Here is a 20,634-nt window from a genome sequence, read left to right as displayed (position 1 = left end):
TTCTTTTTAACGCGGTCACGTTGCATACGGACGTAAAAAGTTTTTTTCGATTTGGGGACAAGAAGTTGTTTATCGTTAAATCGGCACGATTCGAGAAAGGGACAATGGAAAAGATTAATGTTAATCTTCGATTATTCTATCGAAACGATGATCAGAGGAACACGGTAGAATTCGAGGAATGTGATATAACGCGTACAACAATCCGAAACGATTTAACCCGGGAATAAAACACGTAACGCGTTAATAATGTTTGCCTGGCAAGATTTAAGCACCTCGGCCACACGATTTCAAAATTTTTCGAAAATTACATCCATCCGATAATCCAAATTAAGGCAATATATTAAATCGGACAAGTTCCACTCGGACAATGATATTTCTCCTTTCGTCGAGGCCTCGTTCATAGCAATTAACATCAAAATCGCATTTAGGATTGGGTAGATCTAAGAAAGCTCATCAACGAGACTCATCAGCTCGCAAACGACTGACCATGGTACGATGCTTTAATCGACAAAGTTGTTCGGAGCGAAAGAGTACGTCAAGGTGTTTTCAATTTACCAAAAAATGCCGGTGTTTCGCACGCCATGAGCTAACCAAGATCAGACTTTGATTATCGTGACTTTATCGCTGTCTCGGTTCGCCTCTGCTCGATCATATTTCCGCGTGCAAAAATAAATTTCAGATGGAAGAACGAACGGAAGCATTAGACGCATTAAATGGAGGATGTTGTAATGAATTACGTATCTGATCCGTTTCCTGCCAATAAAAGAAAAACCGATGGACCTTGCGAGCCACCGAGGATGCTTAAAAATAAGATTCAATTACTGCAGCGAGCTCGATCGACGACCAAATTACTTTGCACTTTTCAATCGTCTCTCCTTCTTTCTTTTTTTTCTCTCGGAAGATGCTAGTTTCAAGGATGACAAGCATCCAGTACTTTATAGAAAACAATGTTCCTCGCGATTAACGCTCGCGATCTTCGATCACGGTCTAAAGTTTACTTAGCGATTCTTCGAAACTGCGCAAAAAACTATCCGTTTTATCCCTTTTTCGAATTACGAGGTCGTAATATATCGAATCGTGCTCTAATACGGCATTCAGCGTCGAGCAGAAAAATACTTGTCTTATTTGCAAATAGAAATTAAGAGCAAGAAAGGTTGGTAGAAAAAATACTCGATCGATCTCGCCTCGGAACATTCACTCACACATCGAACAGATGCACCTGTACGTTAAGTTACGGTGGCTCGATCTCGATATTGAGAACTTGCCTTTAATGACAGCTACTCGCGATGCAGGATCACTCGTCCTTGCAACCTGCTAGGATCCTTGCCCCTTGTCGTTGTTGCGTCAGTCGATCCGCTGCCTCTTTCTCTCGCAATTCTTCATATCGAGCCAATACCTTCCATTAATTATCCGTCGACGTTTATCTCGATAATTTCGATCGCGCCGGTAGAAAATTTTTCAAATTTTCCAATCTGTCATTTTGAAAATTTGATAAACTCTTTCTCGGGGAAAAAAGTTGCACCGGAGTGTACGTTTCTTTCTATCTCGAATTACAATGAGTAATCGTTCGACAGTTATTTCAATTTTCAATTAGCAGAGCTTACGGAAATATTGCCTATTAAGTGGGAAAAACAAGCATCGTAAATTGTTTCATTCTTTTTCGTATTCTCTTATCAGCGATCTCAGCTGGATTTGAAATTATCGTTCGCGAACGATTAATGACTTATCTGAGATTACTTGTAAATGAAAGTAAAGTACCACTTTTGTAACTCGCTACAAAAAACGGCTCGGGATATTACCGGCGTTTCTGTAACAATATTTATTTCCGTGGCTCCGGTATAATATTCCCTAGTTATTACCTTTTTATTCGAGATCACTTATCACGGTAAACGCAGGTAGAATTCCTTGAATTATTCTATCCGTTTGTTGTGCACCGTTCGCGTTGATCCATTTTTCTCCCTTCGCGAATTTCAATATCGTTTAATTGACAGATTATCCCACCTTAATCGTCTCGGTAAACGGTAACGAAATTTCTCCTATTTTGCAACGCTTCTTGATCACTATCCAACGAATTAAAACAGTTCCTGTCGTGTTCACTTTCTAACCTGATCCGCAATCGCTGCACTTTTTACTACCGAATTTTTATCTTTGTTATTAACCTCTGGCGTTTAAGAAATTTTGGTTAAAACAATGAACCGACGTCGCGCGGCGTGAATCGATACGAGTAAGAAATTCAGAGGCTCGCGAACAAAGTGATTGTTAATCTTTGCTGTATGATTTCAGGCGATGATCAATACCGTGGTGCTGGTGGATCGAGTAGCGGAAGTCCACCTGCGAGTTTGCTGGTGGTCCCTCAACCTTTGACCGTGAAACCCTCTCATCCGTCTCACCTGAACCCTCACCTGGCTGGACCACATTCTCATCCTCCGAGAAAGTACCAGTGCAAAATGTGTCCTCAGGTAAGTGACTACAAATACTTCTACTTTAGATAAGAATTGATCGTGACTAGTGTTTCTGTGTATCGAATGAGTAAACGGTAAACGATTCTTCGAAAAATTCGCGAAGAAAGAAAGTCTAAAAATATCGTTGTTTCGGGCGTAAAAAACGTGTGGTCAGGAGAAGACAATTAGACCCGAAGAAAAAAAGAAAATACGCAAATCCGTGAAAGAAAGAGGGAACAATGTGGTGTATAGGGCGCAATTAAGATTCTGCCTATCGCCGGCCTTTCCAAGCCGATAATGGCTCGTTTTATGGTGTTTTAACCCTTTACGGTGTTGCTAAGACCCCACCACGAACCCCGGTACGCACAGTAGTGGATGATTTTACCGCAGGTAGATTGGCGAGGCCACGATTCAACAAAGCCACGAGGGTTATTCTCGCCACTGTTGTAAAACACCGGCCATTCAGCTGGCGACCACTTTTCTCCGCTCCTGGTGTATTACACCGTAGAAAGAGGGGGCACCCCTTCGGTATTCTCCTTCTAATTTCTCTCTCTTTTCTCGTCTTCGGCTCTTGCACCCTTCCTGCACGCGTAATCTCCGCGATATACGGAATTCGATGCATCGCGAGGTTTTTTTCCCCTCTTTCGCGCAAACGGGAAACAATTTCGACTGCAAAATGCCACGATGTATCTTCGGGCCGCGTTACAATAGCTCGACGAAAGAAGAAAACATCAAGAGCGTCGCACAAATCTCTCAATTCTCTTCTAAATTCAAATCAAATCACGTCTCTTTTCTATCGCTTCTACGCGAACACGTTTCCACGACAATCTGCAGAAATATATTCCGCCCCCTTCCATCCGATTCCTTAGACTTCTCCTTTAATACAAAAATCATTTCTCTTCGTGCTTTCTGTTCGTACATATCTCTCATCCAGTCGCGTATCGATTTTATTTCTATCTCGACCCCTTCCCGAGCGTTCCCGCTCGAAAGTCGACGATGTCTTTCGCTGAAGGGTCTCCACCAGGTAGGGAAATAGGCTACCGTCGACTGTTTCTTTTCGAAATCGAGTCTGTCACACGGCTCGTTTACGACGAGGACTAGCCGTTTACATCTTGTAATCCACCACGGAGTCGAGGATTATCGGATCGAAAAAGCTCGGATTATTTTCCAACTTACGTTTAACCGGAGATTACCAATATTTTTATATAACACACGCGGTCAAATAACGAGAACTAATTCGTCAGCCGAAAGTGTCGAAATTTCATGGATCCGATATCGGAGCCGCGACTGCGATCAACCGATAGCGATCGATAAATCAGGTAGCACGTGTACAATCGATCGAACAATGAGCGTAAAAACAAGGCTCGATATCTGGATAATTTGTACACCTGTTTCCGTCGTTTCGCTATTTCTTACCGTCGCTATCGAGAGAAACTGGGACTGAATCATACTCGCGACCGATTATCGATGCGGTATCGTTCATAAAACGCTTGTAATCGCGTTACGCGAGTCTTGGCGAAATCCGTCCGATCTCGCGAGTAGATCGACATTCATTACGCTTAATAGCACGCAATAATTACTGTTTTTCAACGGAAACGAGCAACGTGTGTATGTCGCGATGTGCTTCGCTGGCCTCCGGTCTATGATAATATGTCCTATTCTATAAACGTTCGGTGAATATCATTAAATTTTAACGATCCGTCTCATGGTATGCTGTCCTTCGATCTCCGCTTCTCGCTTTTCTTTCCTCTCTGTTCTCTCTCGCTAGTTTTTCCTCGTTTTTCTCTGGTAATTTCCGAAATTTTGCAAACTTCGCAGTAGATCTGTCAGTGTATTTAGGCGCGTTAGAAAGGGCAATGAGCTTAAGCGCTTCGTCGAGCAGGCAGTTAAAGGATTAGAAGAGTTTTTTAAGTCAGCAAACAGTCTCGAAAAGGGTTAGAGAATCGTTGCTCGGATGGATGTACCCGTAAAATCCGGTCATAAATGCGCCCGGAAGCCATTGGCGACAGTTCAATTTTCGAAAATCGCCTCTCAACCCTTCCGTTACCTGCCGTAACAACCTGGCTGAAAGCCTGTTTGCGAAGTCTCTTCTTTTTTACACGCGAACACCGAACCTGTGCTTTTCTCGGTTCGTAGGCCTATTCGGAGACCTAAAGTCATGAAAATCTAGAGACTTAGTCATCGCGGAGTATAAAAAATGTATGCAAATAGGAAGAAGTCTAAAAGTATAGACATCAAAATCCGGACACGTAAAATATAACGCGTGCACGCGTTTCGTAACAGTATAGATATTTAACGAAATCTTCTCGGCAAGCTTCGCAGACAACTGCGTGCTCCCACAATATCGTGAATTTTTAATCGGAAACGATTTTCGAAAGACTCTGCCACCCTCTTATCGCTTCCAAGTTCCCATAGAACGAAACAACCCCTTCAATAACGATTCGCCGGTGCTTTCTAATACTCTGCTCTATGCTTCTTTTTCCATGTAAAATCGATGAAAAGTTGGCAAGATCCGTGTAATTTGCGAACCGACTTTCCGTCTCTTCGTAATTTTCGTCGACTTAATCGGGCACCAGTCCGTGCACTATTTATTACAATGTAATATTGAAATAAGCGAGTGTTCGTTCCACTGTTGGGGAAACGCGTACGCATGTAAAGGGGTCGTCTTATTGCCACGGCTGATAAGGCTCAGAAAGCCATTAAAGCGTTGCTTGATCGGCATTTAATGAAGAAAATCATAATAACGAAGCAGCTGCACTTTCTTCCGAGGCCCTTTGGCTCGCTAATCTTGCCGCCGCTTCCTCAATTATCGACGCCGACAACCATTGAATCGATCCGTGACTAGTATCGAATTAAGGGTATCGAAAGAAGCATTCAAGACGAACTTGCTGGGTCCGTCGAGAATCTCTTTCATCCAAGGTATTGGGTGTTAATTGTTTGAGATCGATTAAGGTAATCGAATTTTTATTTTCTTTTACCGCGTCCCTCGCTCCCGGGTATTTCGCATAAAATTGTAAAACGGTACTTCCGCGAATCGACCGCGCGCGTTTCTTCGACGTACCCGCCATGGTTAATTTAACGATATAAAATTCTCGATAGCGTTAAACTTCTCGAAACTATATCGCGTTAATTATTTAACACCGTGTACGCGAAATAAACAACCGAACGGGTAAAAATCTGTCGGGAGAGGGAAACTCGCGGTATTATTTATTTTCCGGCTAGGAAACGCATTTACCCTGGAGAATTGGAAGGATGAAGAATAGAGTCAGGATTGGAAGCCGTAGCTGATATTATTCCGCGAATAATTTCCGCGGCGCGGTTAACTAGATCCGCGTTGCGGTTTTCCAGCGAGGCGCGGTTCGCAGCTCGGTTTCAGAGATCGATCGATCGATGATGATGGCCTGCAACGAAAGAAAACGAACAGAAGAAACGTGGATCAAAAAGAAGGGCAAAAAGTGAACGAAGGATCGGATGAAATTCATGGGCCAAAAAGAGTATCGTTGTTAATTTCATCGTCCAAATCGATATCGTTAACATCTGTAATTTACTGCGCGTACTCGAATTCCCAAAGTCGAGTTAACAATCCTCGCGAAAAATGGTAGAGAACGTCATTTTCATGAACGTAGAAAGGAAAGATTCGAGTGGGATATTTCAGCATCAACAGGGGTCTCTAATCGAGCCGACTGTCACTCTGTAACACCGTAATCTCCTCGACGTGGTTCCCTTCGAACGTCCTTCCAGGAGCTACTCGATCGTCCAGAATGAGGGGCAGGGAACGAGAAGAAATAAGGAGAGAAGGAGGAAAGAGGAAAATAAAAGAGTGGCTGGCTGCTGAATGAAGCTATGCACCTCCGTGCCCGGGGGGCCCTAACATTCAAGTCCGGGGGCTAGTGTACCGTGACGAGCACAGCATCCTGCCTCATCCTCCTTCTCCTTCTTCTTCTTCTTCTTCTCCTTCTTCTTCTTCGATCGACGATCCCTGGAATCGTTGCTTGATCTTGGACGATTCCCTTCCATCATCTTAGAAATTCCCTATCGCGATCATAAAATTTATACGATATTTTCGACTTGTTTAATACGTCCACAGTTCCTCCAGAAGTCGTGTTCTCTTAATTTATACGACAGAAAGTTTATGCCTAAAATTTAGATAAGTCGACGGAGCACGGAATACGCTCGATTCGGATGATCGTGAAACGCGACGGTAAAATAAATAGCCTCGAAACGCGGTTCAGCAAACTTATTGACCGATACCTGCAACTAAGTAAAGGTGTATCAAGTTGATAAGAGAAAAAGAAACATCGATTGCAAGAAAACGCATCGCTACGTCCGAGTGACTAGCACTTTGAACGGGAATAAAACGTGGTATTAAAGCCTCGAGCGGAGAAACATCGAACGCGTTCGACTGAGCAGACGTGTAATTTGAAAAATTGTACCATTTCTATCTATCATAGAGAATTTGAATATTCCTTGATATCCATTCGTCCTGGATGTCTCTCGCGGAACAATGACAAATCGCGAACACGATAAAGAAGACGCAACGTATCGAGTTTTATTCGGTCACGTCATTTTTTAAATTTTCGACTAACAGTCGAAACAAAGATCTGGTAGTTCTTAGTAAATAAATCTTCCGATGTCAACTATCGATACCCCGTCCGAAACAAAGGAATAGATAACGAGAGTGTATCCCGATAATCGATAGGGCAGTACCGTTAGCTAAGCAAAGAAAAAGTTGGAGCAAAAGGAAGATAAATTATTAGTATCGCCAATTGACGATGCCGCTACACGAACAAAATGGAAGGGACTCACCTGATCACGCACCACGGTAGCGAAAGGCCCGTCATTTTTTCCGTCGCGTTCTTTTTTTTCAGGCCGTTTCGTAGGGAGAGAAGGAGAAAGAAAGAAGAATTGGTCCCTACCGTCCCAAAAACATCGGGTTAGATCTAATTTTAATCGAGTCTCTCTGCCGCGAGGCGTGCTCCACAAAAATGGGACCCTCTACCGGGTAATCCTTTCTGGGCTTCTTTTGTTGCCCGTGTTTCCTCGTTGCGTGACCGACGATCTTACCGTGTATACTCTGAGCGGCTTGTTTTGGAAAATGAGTCCACTTTGAAACATTTTTTCTTCTCGGAAATCGAACTTTGTCGATTACGTGGATAAACTCGATTCGACTAGTAAAAATGTCGTATAATTATGATCGAGTCTAATGAATCTTATGATCGAGTTGATAAAAAAATTAAACGAATCTGGGCCAGCTGCCGTTTCATTCAGCGTGAAAATTCGATGAAACGAGCCCCGGCGAGCGACGAAACACGAAATCGAATGAAAACGAAAAGCTCGCCGCGATTGAATGGATCAGGTTGTGGCCCTCTTCTTGACGGTTTCGAGGGGTCAGGTGGGGTCCCAGCGGCCAGTGCAGCAGCTAGCCTCCCACGCCAAACAAAAGTCCTTAAGCCTTAGACTGAACATGATACCCCATTTACCTCCATGTACTAAATTTCTAAGTCCGATCTGGCCCCTCCACCTTATGTACATTGCGGGCCCACAATGCCCTCTTCTCTCTGTCCCGCTCTTCGCCTCTGTTAGGAGTTATGTAACCGTCCGTCTGTCCGTTCTCTATCGTCTTGCGAGAAAAAGCTTCTTTCTGTGTTGCGTGAATGGGCCCGGGATCGAGGAGCACGATAGCTTTCTCGATTCGGTGTGAACGCACTCGCCGCGGAGCGGAAAGGGACGATCCACGCTTCGAGATTTCACGATCGACCGTGATTCGTACTGCCAACGATCGTGTCCTTTTCGAACACGTTTCTCGATGTATTTTTACGGACCGCTGGCTCACGATCGCGGAGCCAACTATCCGATACGGCGGGGAAAGTTTAACGATCTTTTTCGTGCATAAGCGGTCGTTGATCGAAAGGGTATAAATAGTATGGCCAAATGGCGACTGCAGCCATAAACAACCAAAGCTGGAAAATCCATCGAAAGAAGCGAGCACGCGACCCCGTGAAAAACGAGCAACCCAAAAGGAACTCGTCCTTTGGTACCGGGACAGGATAACAAGAAAAAGCTGCGGGGCAGAGACTTCCACGAATAAAAAACCTTGATAAAAAAGAAGAGAAGGAATACACGCGGTCGGAAAATACCGAAGCGCGGGGGGAAGAACTGTAAAAAGAAGCGATCCATCTGTGTGTCGTCTGTACATTCGAAATTCGTGTTACAGCCGGTGCTCTTTCATTAATTAGTGAACAGGCCGAGTGACGTAGAACAGAGGAAAGCAGGAGCGAAGTAGTTCGTTCAAAAATTGGCAATATGCAGTCGTGGTCAGAATGTCCGGGAAAGCGGAGAAAAAATTCGTAAAAACAAAGCTAAAAATGAATGAATCCGTCAAACAACAGCCAGAGAAAAGGGAAGAGAGAGGAGAGCGTGTCGAGAGTGCAACGATTGCTACTTCCGTCACAAACCATGGCCGATGAAATGACGAAACGTAGAAGCGGACAGGTGAAAGAGGTACGCGCGCGCGCTCGTATGCGCGTGTGTGTATCGCGCACGGACACGCACGCGTGAAAAGGAGACAGAAAATAAAGAGGAACGATGAATCGAGTCAACTAGTTACGCTCGACCGAGCAATACGTGTACTCCGTTCGAGGAACAAGCTCTCCACAGAGTCTATCCTCGAGACAGAGACCGACCGACGATAGGAAACGGTTTTAATCGTTTTTCCAAGGATCACGTGATCATCCGGCCATAGGTAATTGCAAGTAAATTCGAATTGTCACGCATTATCACGGTAGAGCCCGAGACGAACAGCGGTTCTCATTCCAAGGATTCGAACCACTCGAGGGATGACACTTGACGTCTTAAAATAGGACGAGGGGTAGACGCAGGAAGTCGCTTTTTGTTTTCGACTGGAGATTCATCGGGTCTACGTGGGAACGAATCGAAGTTGAAATAGAATTTTCGAGAGGGGAGATACGGAGGTGAAAATTAGAAAAGTTCTTTCGAAGAGGGTTCTAGTACTCGAAAGAGATTTTAAAAGATATGCTTGCTGTAGAAATTGCTGTAGTTACTACGAAATCGGGTAATTCGGAAAAAGGAGTCGTGAATCTTACGGGAATCCGTTCGTTGAAGAATCAGGTTCGATCAGGAAGCTATCAAAAATTGATTCTCCAGAAAACGATTAGTAGCTCGTCCTTTGTATCCTGTTTCTGAACATCGAATCCTTCCGGCGCCTTCGCGTGAGCGTAGGCTTCCGAGATGTAGGGGCGGGAGAGGTGCATAGGGCGATAAAGTACGAAGGATAATTAATTTTATAGCTACTCAATTTCCGAGGGAATCGGCTACCGGTGGGCCCCATTTTCGTTAGTCGCAAGAAAAAAACGCGCAACGGAAGATGAGCGATACGAACGAAAACACGAGGGTAGGAAGAATCCGACGAACGTGGAAAGTAGAAGGGAAGATAAGGTAAAAGAAGAAGCAAAAGGGACAAGTAATTTTGAGTCGCTTACGGTAGGTAATGGCAAAGAAACGAGTGGTTGTTGAGCCACGAGGAAGATAAAGATATTCGATGCGTAAAAATCGGAAAGAAAGATGGTAAAGGTTGAGAAAAATGAATAATAATAGAGGAGAGTGGACGCGTTGAAGAGAAAGATCGTGTCGAGAGAAGAGAGAATATTGAAGAGCCGTGATGAGGCCCAGCCACAGATTTACGATCGGAAGCCTCCGCGAGCACCACTTCTTATTTATTCTCTTTCCTCTCGTTCTACCACTCCATTGGCTCCCCTTGCCCCGTTTACGTGGCTACCGAACCTGTAGCCGCCTTTCGTCTTCCTTTTCTTCTCTTTTCCACTTGTTCACCCGGTACATTAACACAGCCGAGAGAGACCCATGCCGAAAACTGCCACGCGACTCTGTATATTTCTCCGACACCGAGGATATTCCGTCCACGGATATTTTCCGCGTTACGAAACAAAAAGAAATCGTTCGAAATCGTATCCCATAACCAGGGACTAATAAAATCCAAGCTCGTTAATAAAACAAAACGAGTGTCGACGCCGAACGAGACGCGAAGCGTTATCTACGAAGGAGGAAAATTCCGAAAATTGCCGTGACAAGCTTGCATATTTCTCCCCCTTTTCTTATTTTATTTTTTTTTCAATCTCGTATACAAGCCATCGGACTGAAATTCACCAGTCCTTAATGAAGCTCCTTTCCGCGGCTCGGGACGACGTTGCGGAATTAATTAGGGAGCCGCTCTGGCCCATTTAAGTTTACGACCGCGGGTTTACGTTAATTATTACCGAGAACTAGTTGTAATTAGTCTTTCTCGAATACAAAATATCGGTTACGTCGTTTGCAAGGGGTGGGGAGGGCAGCGAACGAGTGGCTCGTAAAAGTTTTTAATGCCCGAGCGTAGATTTATTAAAAGTGCGCGACATTCTCTGAACAAAATTCGAGATTAATACGAGGCTACTAGACACGTTTTATTTTCGCCGTTCGTGTAAATACGTTTCCCCTTTAATAGCTTCTTACGGGTATCATAGACCACGATTAGAGCAAAGACAATTTCAAACGGAAGATAACTCGATCCGCGGTTAATGATGATCCATAGACGGAAGAAATTTTATCGCTGTCTCTATGGATGACTTTAGAAACAGGTTTCGACGCCCGTGTCCTATCGTGTATCTCGAAATGCAGTAAAATCGATGATGCGGTTATTTTTTATAGATTCTGTATGATTTAATCGATGATAGACCGAGGTGGCTCGGAATTAATAGGCAAACGTAATGGCTTCATTTAATAGTTGCTTCTATTCAAGTTGACACTTTAATTGCTCGTCTTAATTCGTTGGAAAATTCTAAAAGTAATCTCGCTTTTTAATAAATTCTGTTTTCAAGCACCTGTTAAAATCATTGATAAACGCGCGAGTAAAATGTCCCATAAATTAAAAATCCATGCATACGGTCGTACAACAATTCTCGGAATAAATTACCGACCACTCGCCTCGGCCGAGAGATCCCATAAAAAGACGAGCAGAAGCTTCGATCGATCGTTTCACGCCTCTGAACGATCCAGCAGGAAAAGTTGATCGTCGAACATGATCGCTATCGAGTGGTCCGATTAGTCGAAACGATTCGCCGTGTCGAGACAGGAAAGCCCGAAAGAGCGACGGTACGCGTGTTAAGTGCACGTTCGAGGCTCGTTTCTTCGTATCGTTCGATCCCCTCTATTTCTCATTTTCTCTCCCTTCGCGAAGGGGGACACAGGCTCGGCGCGGAGAAGGAGGGATGCAGGCTCCCTTGCTCACTTCCTAGGGATGCTGCCCCCGAAAGTCAGGTTCCCATGCCCTCTGCTATTTACTTTCTTCGTCCAACCAAACGGGAACCGGATCTGTCTCGTTCTGGGCCACGAAGGCCCAGTCTGCCACCTGTCCCTGCGTCTGGAAGGAGCAACGATGTCTTCCTACATGTTCAACATGCATCGTGCTTCGCCCATTGTCTCTTGTTCCGGCTTCTGCTCTTCGTTCCACTTCGATCCTCCGTGCGCTCGCATCTTTTTTCGATTTTCCGTCTCGTTTACCGTCTCTTCTTCCTTCTAACAGCCTGTTATCGCGTATTTGACCCGGGTCAGGCGATTCCTTTTTTACGTCTCTATCCTATAAATCTATCGCTCGCGAGCGCGGTTAAATATTCTTAAGGTTTCCCTTTTTGATCTTCGAGCACTTTCGCCGGCGAATTTAATTAAACTTCCGTGGAAGATGTTCCAGAAGAAAGGACGAAGTTGAAATTGAGCTTGTCTCTTTTTCTTCGACAAAGTTGCAACCTCCAAGTTGCGTCCTTCGCATCTTCTGATTTTCTTTCTTTTTTTTAACGCTTGTAATTTCACTCGTGCTTCGCGAGAAACATTAACTCGAGAAAGTTCGAGAAAGACTTCGAAGGATGAACAGTTTTAATCGCCATGGATTTTTCTTATTTATATATTCATCTTGCGTGGGTGGAGGACTTGTGAATTATTGATAATAAGTTGATAAACGGTTGACGAAGATACGGTGACAGTTTAAGTAACCGGCAGTGTCGCTGACACTTTCGAACGTCTCCTGATACGTCTTTCGTGTTTCGCGGATGGCCACTTTTAGGTAATGCAAATCAAATTTTATCGTCCTTAAAATATATCGAGATTGACGCGTCTGCTGAAACGTTTCATGAAAATAACCGTTTGACCTCTTCTGGGCTTTCTAACGCGAGAAGAACGTTTTAGTCTACTAAATCAAATGAATTGAACGGACGCGAAATAATCGGAAAATGATTGTACGCGTCGAAGAAAGCAACGAAGAGGACGTATGGGGAAAGCCACGAAACGGTTCCCACAGACGCGTCTCGCCCTGCCGAGAGTTTGGTTCGTGTTTGATAAGGGCCTACTGGACTTTTTTGTGAAACAAAATCTGACCAGATGTCGGCGGGCCCCTTCGGGCGGTCAGGTAAAAAAATACCTTTGGGAGCGGAGCAGCATCGGAGCCCTCCTGATTCGTGTGGGAGGCTGGCTCGGTTCGTCATTAGCTCGCTAAATCAATCCTGCCTGGGATCATTTTTCTAGGGAAGTCCCTTCTCGAACGACCAGTCAAAGGGTTGCAACTGGAACACCAGCTCGTTTATTCAAATATAATTCTATTCGACTAACTTTCGAGGAATTTATGTCATTTACCGTCTGGCAAGTTAAATAAAACGGAAGCAAGTAATCGCAATAATTTTTCCGAGATCTATGCTCGAACGAATGCAATTAGCCTATGGGCGGTGAGTAACTAAAGATCGAATCCGATTTGTATTAAATTGCTACCGTAAATCGAACAAATAATTAATTTGCTCGAACCAGTACTTAATTACACCCGTGGAAACCAATCGATGAATCAATTTTCTCTGCAATGAACGGGGCAGGGTTTCCAAAGGAATTCGTCCGCAAAATTTCACCGCAGTTTTTTATTTTCTCGCCGGCACACGCCACCCCTTTTGTGCCGCGGTCGCGTGCACCCTTAACCTCGCAAATAACGTAGTAATTTTTTGGCAGAAACGAGCAGGAAAGAGGGGTGCATCGCGTTGTGCGCGTGCAACCGAAACAAAATTTGGTCTTCTTTAAACCGAAACGAGGGGCACGCGCAGCCTGCATTTTTTTTATCCCGTAACTTATGGATTTTGTCGGAAATTCGGAAATCCAGGGGAGTCTTCCCCTTCCGGGTTCCTCAAATTTTTTTCTCTCCCCATCTTTTTTTTGTTTTCCTCCACCTTTCCTGGATCGATCTAAAAAAAAACTGCTCGCAGCTTCCTTCCACGCGCCACATGGTACTTTGTCGTTCTCTACACTTTTTTTTTTCTTTCTACCCCGTGTCTCCTTATTTTCCACCCCTTGTATCGGTCCGGCCTCGATTCGGACCCCTTTGTCCGTTATTGGGCCCTGCCCAACGTCCGGCAACGTTCGAACTTTTTTTTTCATTCTCCTTCTTCTTCGTGTCGAGGGATGGACAGGGAGGGAGGAAAAAAAATGTTCATTGAAAATTTGCCTAACCGCCTCTCCACGTTACAATGGACCTTCTATGGTGGTTAGATTTTCACGTGGTCCTACGGCGATTAGATTTCCTCCATGGGTGCTGCCACCATTCTTTTGTCCATGTTCTTCGATCGTTGATACGAATTTTGTTACATAAATTGTTGAGTTCTGTTTGCTTAAGTAATTTGTACCGGAGCAATTAATAACACCTTGCTTTTCGTTTCAATATTATTCGAGGTATTAAAAAATTATTTCACGACCGCGCGGCAACGGTTCAAGCGTGTAAATATTTCGAGAGGATTATCTTAATAGATCATGAAAATTACGGGTGTTATTATCGGGCTCCTTTTACGCGGAAGCACAATTAACACGCGTATTTCATCCTGATTAAATTTTATTTTAATTCATTCTGTCTGACCACGTGCAGCACGGTTAATCAGCTTCGTGAAATCCCGTTTTGCTTGTTTGCTTTCCAAGAACGGAGAGAGGAAAAAGCTGACTCGAAGCTCGTTTTGGAAATCTTTTCCGCTTCACGCAACCGTAGAATCTCCCTTTCAACCCCTTCCGACTATCCCAACACGTTCCTCCTTTTCTTCAAAGGGAAATTACACCTCGCGAATCTTCATCGTTCCAGACTCGAATTTTCCATTTGATTATTAAATTAAACTTCCTCGAAAGACCAGCTTTCCTCTCGACTCGCAAATAACGATGTAGGAGACCTTCTCGCTTAACGGTGGATTAATCGGCACTCGTTATTTTTAGAAGGGTACTTGACCGGAGCAAATTACTCGAATAACGGATCTTAGAATTTGAAAGTATCGGAGAAAGATAAATTGGGATAGGTTTGTGGACCGTTGAACGTTGTGTTTTCACGCAATGAAAACGCGATTCGGTCGCGATCGTTCCAGGAAAATCCGCTTTTCCGCAGACACGACAGTTTTCGCGGCCTATTATGCATTCGTCGGAAGATCGAGGGGTGGAAACGGCTTCGTAGATTTTTGACAGGAGGGTCTAGAGACGCGTCAATGGGAAATTTGCACGGCTAAACGGATTACAGATGTTTTCGTGCCCGGCCACACAATGGGAAGTCGACTCGAGCCGTATTCCTTGATTCGAGATGAATCGGGATCTTTCCACTTTTCTGCCACCCCCCTCCCTCGTTCAGGGACGACCGAACGGAAATCGTCTCCCCGAGTAAAGGCTACACTTTTCATTATTTTTCACTTTATCTTTAAATCCTCTACGAGAAACTTGTAACTAATTCTTCAAATGCAACTTTTCTTTTTGAACAGTGCTAATTGTAACACGTGCAGATATCGATGTTAGTTGGTCTTTTACGACGCTCAGTCGATAGAATCATTACATAATTTTTTGAAAAAGTATTCAAGCGTCCCCTCGATTCGTAATCGATTCCGTGACAAAGAATTTAAAAGATTCAGCTACGAATGGAGGGTAAAGGGGCATTGACTCGAGAGATGCGGCACTGTCGATGCACGCCGACTTTCATGGACGATCCGTGTCAAGAAACATTCAGAACATTTCACCGGGGTTTGAATAATCCTAATGCCGCGTAAACGTCGACCGTTTTTCTATTTTTCCTGCTTTTTATTATTCCCTTTCATACTTCCGAGTCTTTGCCAGCTTCCCTCGCACGTGGTCCCTTTAAGGTTCTTCCATAAAGCTGCAGTTGTTTTGATCTCACCCTGCTTACCGAATATTAATCGATCGCAAAGTACAAAAATCCAAACACTTTCTAACAAAGAAAAATCCTATGTTCAAATTGTAAATTAATAATGATAAGAGGGAAAGCATAAAAGAATCGTCGGAATAGTTTGATTCCACTTGGAAGATAAAGAAAAGAAAAATTCCAGTGAAAGCTGCGGTGCGAACAACTTCCCTTTCGTTGGATAATCTCGTTACGGGGATACTTGGACGATTCCACCCCCTCTTACCCTCGATTCAAGCTCCATTTTCAGCTTGCACACCGGCAACCAGCCTCTTCGCGAAATCCCTTTTGCAAACATCTGCATTTCGCGTCGGTGTATACTTGGATCTGTTTCCAAAGCTGGCCTCTTTAAACAACGACCACCACCCTTCGAAATTGAGCAGGCACGATGACGCGCGCACAGATTAATCTCTCAGATTTTCACGTTTCGCTTTGAATCAAAATTTCACTTAATTTCATTTCCCGCCATTTTTTAATCGGAATTATCAACGCGCCTTTGTATTTTGTCGAATTTAATGAACGTTAAAGGGCGCGTTATGCAGGGGGAAAAAACGCTTTGGTCACGATTTTCCGTGTTTGACAAAGAAAAAAATAAACAGAAGCGAAAATGAATTTTGCAACCGTGCTACACGTAACGCCATCAATATTATGTTACAGTAATATCGGGTGACTAATGGGGGTTGGTTTTCATTCAGATAGTCAAGAAATAAAATGTTTTTTACATAAGTTTTTCGAGTAAATTAAGTTGAAACAAACCTCAGAATATTAATTTTCAATTTGAGGCCCTATAGAATTCTAATTTAATTTCCTTTTCCTTTTCGAAGGCTCTGCTCTTGCTATTCAAAAATTTATTTAATTTTTATTATTTTCATTCAATTACTGTTATTTCTCCAGTCTTTAATTAATTGTAGTTTGTAATCTGGTAGAAAATCAATTCTCCCTTTCTCGAAACGCTGTCCTTACCTCTCGTTTCAACAAGATCTCAATTCGGTGGTCAGTTTGATTGTTGGGACACTGACCAAACGACCGAGACAAAATCGAGAAAAGGTTCAGGGAGAAGGAGGCAGGATTTTCGCAGAGCGAAAGAGAAAAAGAAGGGAGAGAACAGGTCAAGGAAAACGATGCACTTGCTTCGAAGTCGTCTAGGGACCGTGTTTGGGTCAGTCCCAAAACACGGTTCCCAATTTGGTCCACCCCCGAAACTCCGAGTGACCAAGATCAAACGAGCCGTAGGTCCACATGTTGTTCTCTTCTCGGTGTCCGCCTTCTTCGTGTTTGTTTGCTTGTTTGTTTACTAACTGGAACGCGCACGGGTCATTTGGTCCTTCTTGAAGATTCAAGAGACTTTCGGGAACCTGTTCCGAAGCTACGTCATCCATTTGCTGACTCAATTTAATTGTCAATTCGGTTCCACCCCCGTTCGCAAAATTTCATACTATTTCTTTGGATATCCGTGGACCTGAATCAAGACTGACGCAGCCGTTCAGGGGTTAATATTACGTGGTTAACGATTTATCGGTAATGGGATCGTTTGCGTTCGTAATCCGATGCACGCGTACCATTATTCTTTATCGATCCACCCCCGAAACACTTGACACCCCACTAGAAATAGCGTCTACCGCGTGTTTTCACCCCCGACCTCGCCTTTTTTCACCCCCTGAACAAAGAATCGACGACAAAAGGAATCGACGCCGATCGAGATCCCGACCTACGTCACTCCTTTTGATATTTCCTGGTTCTGTAACACCTTCGGCACCGCGTCGCGTGTGCCCCTCGTGGAGGGGTGAAAAGGGGTTGCGGGCCCACGACCATTGTCGACCGAACCAATTTGGGTATTGAACCACGATCGAAGAAAAAAAGGGGTTCCGTTTGGCCCGTGCCTGTGTACAGATTCACCACGATAGCATTGTCGACGGTATTGAGCTATCAAAATATTAAGGGTGGCTCACGGTCGCAGGTGCATCCCCCTCTTTCGATCGATCGGTAACCTCTATTGTAAGGACGCGTTTTCTTCGCGCCGCAAAGGTAGAAAAAAAAGAAAGAAAGGGGTTCAAAGCCATCGATTGATCGCGTCTCGTTATTCTGCCGATCGATTTCGTAAAAGTGCACCCCTCTTTCCGTGTTTCTTGGTCTGTTGGTTACCCCTGGTTCTTAGGGTGAACCGACTTCGGTGTTTGCAAGCGGATTTGAAATTCGAGGTGGGGGGTGCTCGTCGAAAAAGTGAAGTGCTTTTTCCGACGATTAATCGAGGGTGGATAAAAAATATTGACCATTCATTTTTTACGTACAAAGTCGGTAATTTAATGATTAAAATTTTATGAATAAATTTTTCAGTGCTCATTTACATATTCTTAAAAAATACTATATGAACATATACGATATGAACAGAATTTCGTCAGTTAGTTAGGAAGTAATACATATCAGCTGTTAATTGGAAACCGTGAATTGTGCCTCCTTTCCGAGAATCAACGAGGCATCAAAAAGCGTGTTGAATCGTCGTGAAAGGGCTGACAGTACCCCTCGATAAAAAGCCGTGTGAAGGAAGCCAAAGAAAGGTACGAAGTTAGGCAAATCGATCGATAAATATAGGGTACTATCAATGGGTTCGACAACTGGTTCCCTTTCAACCCTTTCTTTATACATCGAAGAAAGGCGGCGAAACTGGGACACTTGTCGATGATGGATCACTTTCTGATTAATTTTCATCATAATAGATGCTTGCATACACTAACAACTTTATCCGTCATTTAAATATTAAATCCTCCGTGACATTTCTAAGTAGAAGATTAAAGGCGAAATCTTTTAACTTTGAAAATTTTAATAAAAAACATAATCTTCATCCAAATAAATAAGAATCTTATTGCAGTACAAGTTGGTATTAATTAAAAACATCGTTTAAAAATATTAATAAATTCCGAACGATCATGATCGCAACAAAGTCCACTCAATAGCTAATTTCCCTAACCACCGCAATTCTAAGGGATGAAGCAGCACCATGGTTTCTCGGTCACCTGGCCATCGGTGACGTCGAGAGAAAACGCCCCGTCATTCCGTCACTCGTCCAAGGTGGAGGGTCCGTCATATCGGACCCCCATGGGTTCCCATGACCTCGACTGACCCCGCGTCTAAGGTGTTCCTCGAGAGGGCACTCGTTCGGGTTGACCTTGTCCAGAGGTCGTGCATATGTCCCGAGTTAAGCGACTTCCTGAACGTAGGAAGGGATTTTTCCCCAAAAACTTGAAACACCACCCCTCCTGGTCCTCCCATCTTTTATAGGGTATTGAGATAATGTTCTACCGTGTTTCTTTGCCGGTAGGGACGCGAAATTTTCAACTTTTCTCACAGCTACCGTTGGATCTCGTCGACCATCTCCTCGTGATCGAACGTTTTTGAATGGAGAAAAAAATGGTCAGTTTTCGGTTGACTCACAGAAACCGTTACTGACCCTGCAGGGTGCATTAGGTTATTTTTTTGTCGAGGATCTTGATGAATACATTTGTGTCGTGAATTGGCACGCGCTGCTTTTTTCTATTCTTCAAATCTTTATATTTCTTTGATGTGATCGATGGGGTTTCGATTAGAGATTCAATGATGACTCGTTTATTTATTTGTCAAATATTCTGATAAAAATAGTAATACGTATTGCTGCACGAAATTACGTTTCTCGAAGGGTTGAAACGCAATCGTGGAAGAAATCTGCGGAACCCCATCCCACCGTTCCATGGTCTGGTGTGTCCAAATATTATTCGTAACGGCATACGACAAATTACCCTCTCGACAAGAATTTTTTTCCTCCTTCTCCCCGTGTTTCGACCAGTCATTACGAAAAGGGTCCAACGAACGAGGCAGCCAGGATTTTTTGCGAAAGTCGGAGATTCCCGAAAATCAAGCATATCCGTGCTTCCCTTCTTCCAGCACGCCGTAACACGCCATAACTGTCGACTCGAACGACGCGCACAGTGGAGAAACGATGTCTCTTGTCGAAACATTCTGTCTTTCGTAACGGAGCAAAAAATTCGAGAGTTGTTAATATTTGCGAAGAAAAAATCTGGTGAAAAAAGACGGTCGAGTCGAAAGGGTTGACTGGGACTTACGAAAGGGTTGCGCTCGGTTTTATGACACGAGTTTTCACTTTACGATCTGGCTTCTTTCTCCTGTTTTTTTTTTTAATCCTTTTCCTGGCCGGTGAAAAGAGGCATTATGGGGCCCCGTTGGACGCGCGAACGGATTATCCTGTTTATAAGCCAGGATTCGACTATCCTCGCCTTTTCACCCCTTTCTCTCGACGACGAGCGACGGTAAAGTTTTATTTTGGGTCCTTTGGGTCCATAGCTGTCGCGTAATTGTACCCATCGCGAGGGATAAGACGAACGAACGGCAAACGTGGCACGCGCTAAGGGGATTTCATTTTTAAACGGAAGCGCGCGTTTTCGGAGCGTGAAATTATAACAAGATGATAATAACGAGTTTCTGATCTTTCGAGGGTTTGTTTCGTAATACGGAGGGGGTTGATTTATTGTCTCTTAAGCGAATTGTTCCTTAATTATCCTCGGTAATGTCGGGTGAAATCCCACGCAGAAAAACTACGGACGAGAGGTACGTAAATAGAGTACACGTTCTTAAGGGTGCAAAGGGATCCTTGGTTAAGGAGTTCCGAATTTTTGTAGCGGAACTTTTTATCGGGTATCGAGAAAATCGAGCAGCGTTCGATCCTCTGTTTTATGAGATAGGATCGAAATTTCAAAGGAGATGCTTGGAATTTCTAACAGCGGAAGGGGTTGTCGCTTTCGAGAGCTTCCTTGTACCAGTTTATACGATGGTTTACCCTTTCTCTTAAAGACGAAGCTCTTAAACTTGCTCCTCGCTGTCGGAAGCTTGTATTTACTCTCTCGTTGTTCCATTAGATAATGTAATATATTAACCGAAGAAATCTTTGCT

At 43.8% G+C, this 20,634-nt stretch overlaps 1 protein-coding gene across 2 annotated transcripts in view; it reads left to right on the top strand.

Annotated features, from left to right (window-relative positions):
• The window catches only part of LOC100877359 (zinc finger protein rotund), a 136,894-nt gene that overhangs the window by 84,164 nt on the left and 32,096 nt on the right, over positions 1-20,634 (top strand). For both annotated transcript variants that reach the window (XM_076534273.1, XM_076534272.1), the window contains exon 5: positions 2,284-2,459. In XM_076534273.1, coding sequence (XP_076390388.1) covers positions 2,284-2,459 — 176 coding nt within the window. The remainder of the gene's footprint in view (positions 1-2,283; positions 2,460-20,634) is intronic.

This window comes from Megachile rotundata, chromosome 8, assembly GCF_050947335.1.
Source record: "Megachile rotundata isolate GNS110a chromosome 8, iyMegRotu1, whole genome shotgun sequence".
Taxonomy (NCBI): Eukaryota; Metazoa; Arthropoda; class Insecta; order Hymenoptera; family Megachilidae; genus Megachile; species Megachile rotundata.
The sequence above is the reverse complement of the archived record's forward strand: the minus strand, read 5'-3'. Positions and strand labels throughout refer to the sequence as shown.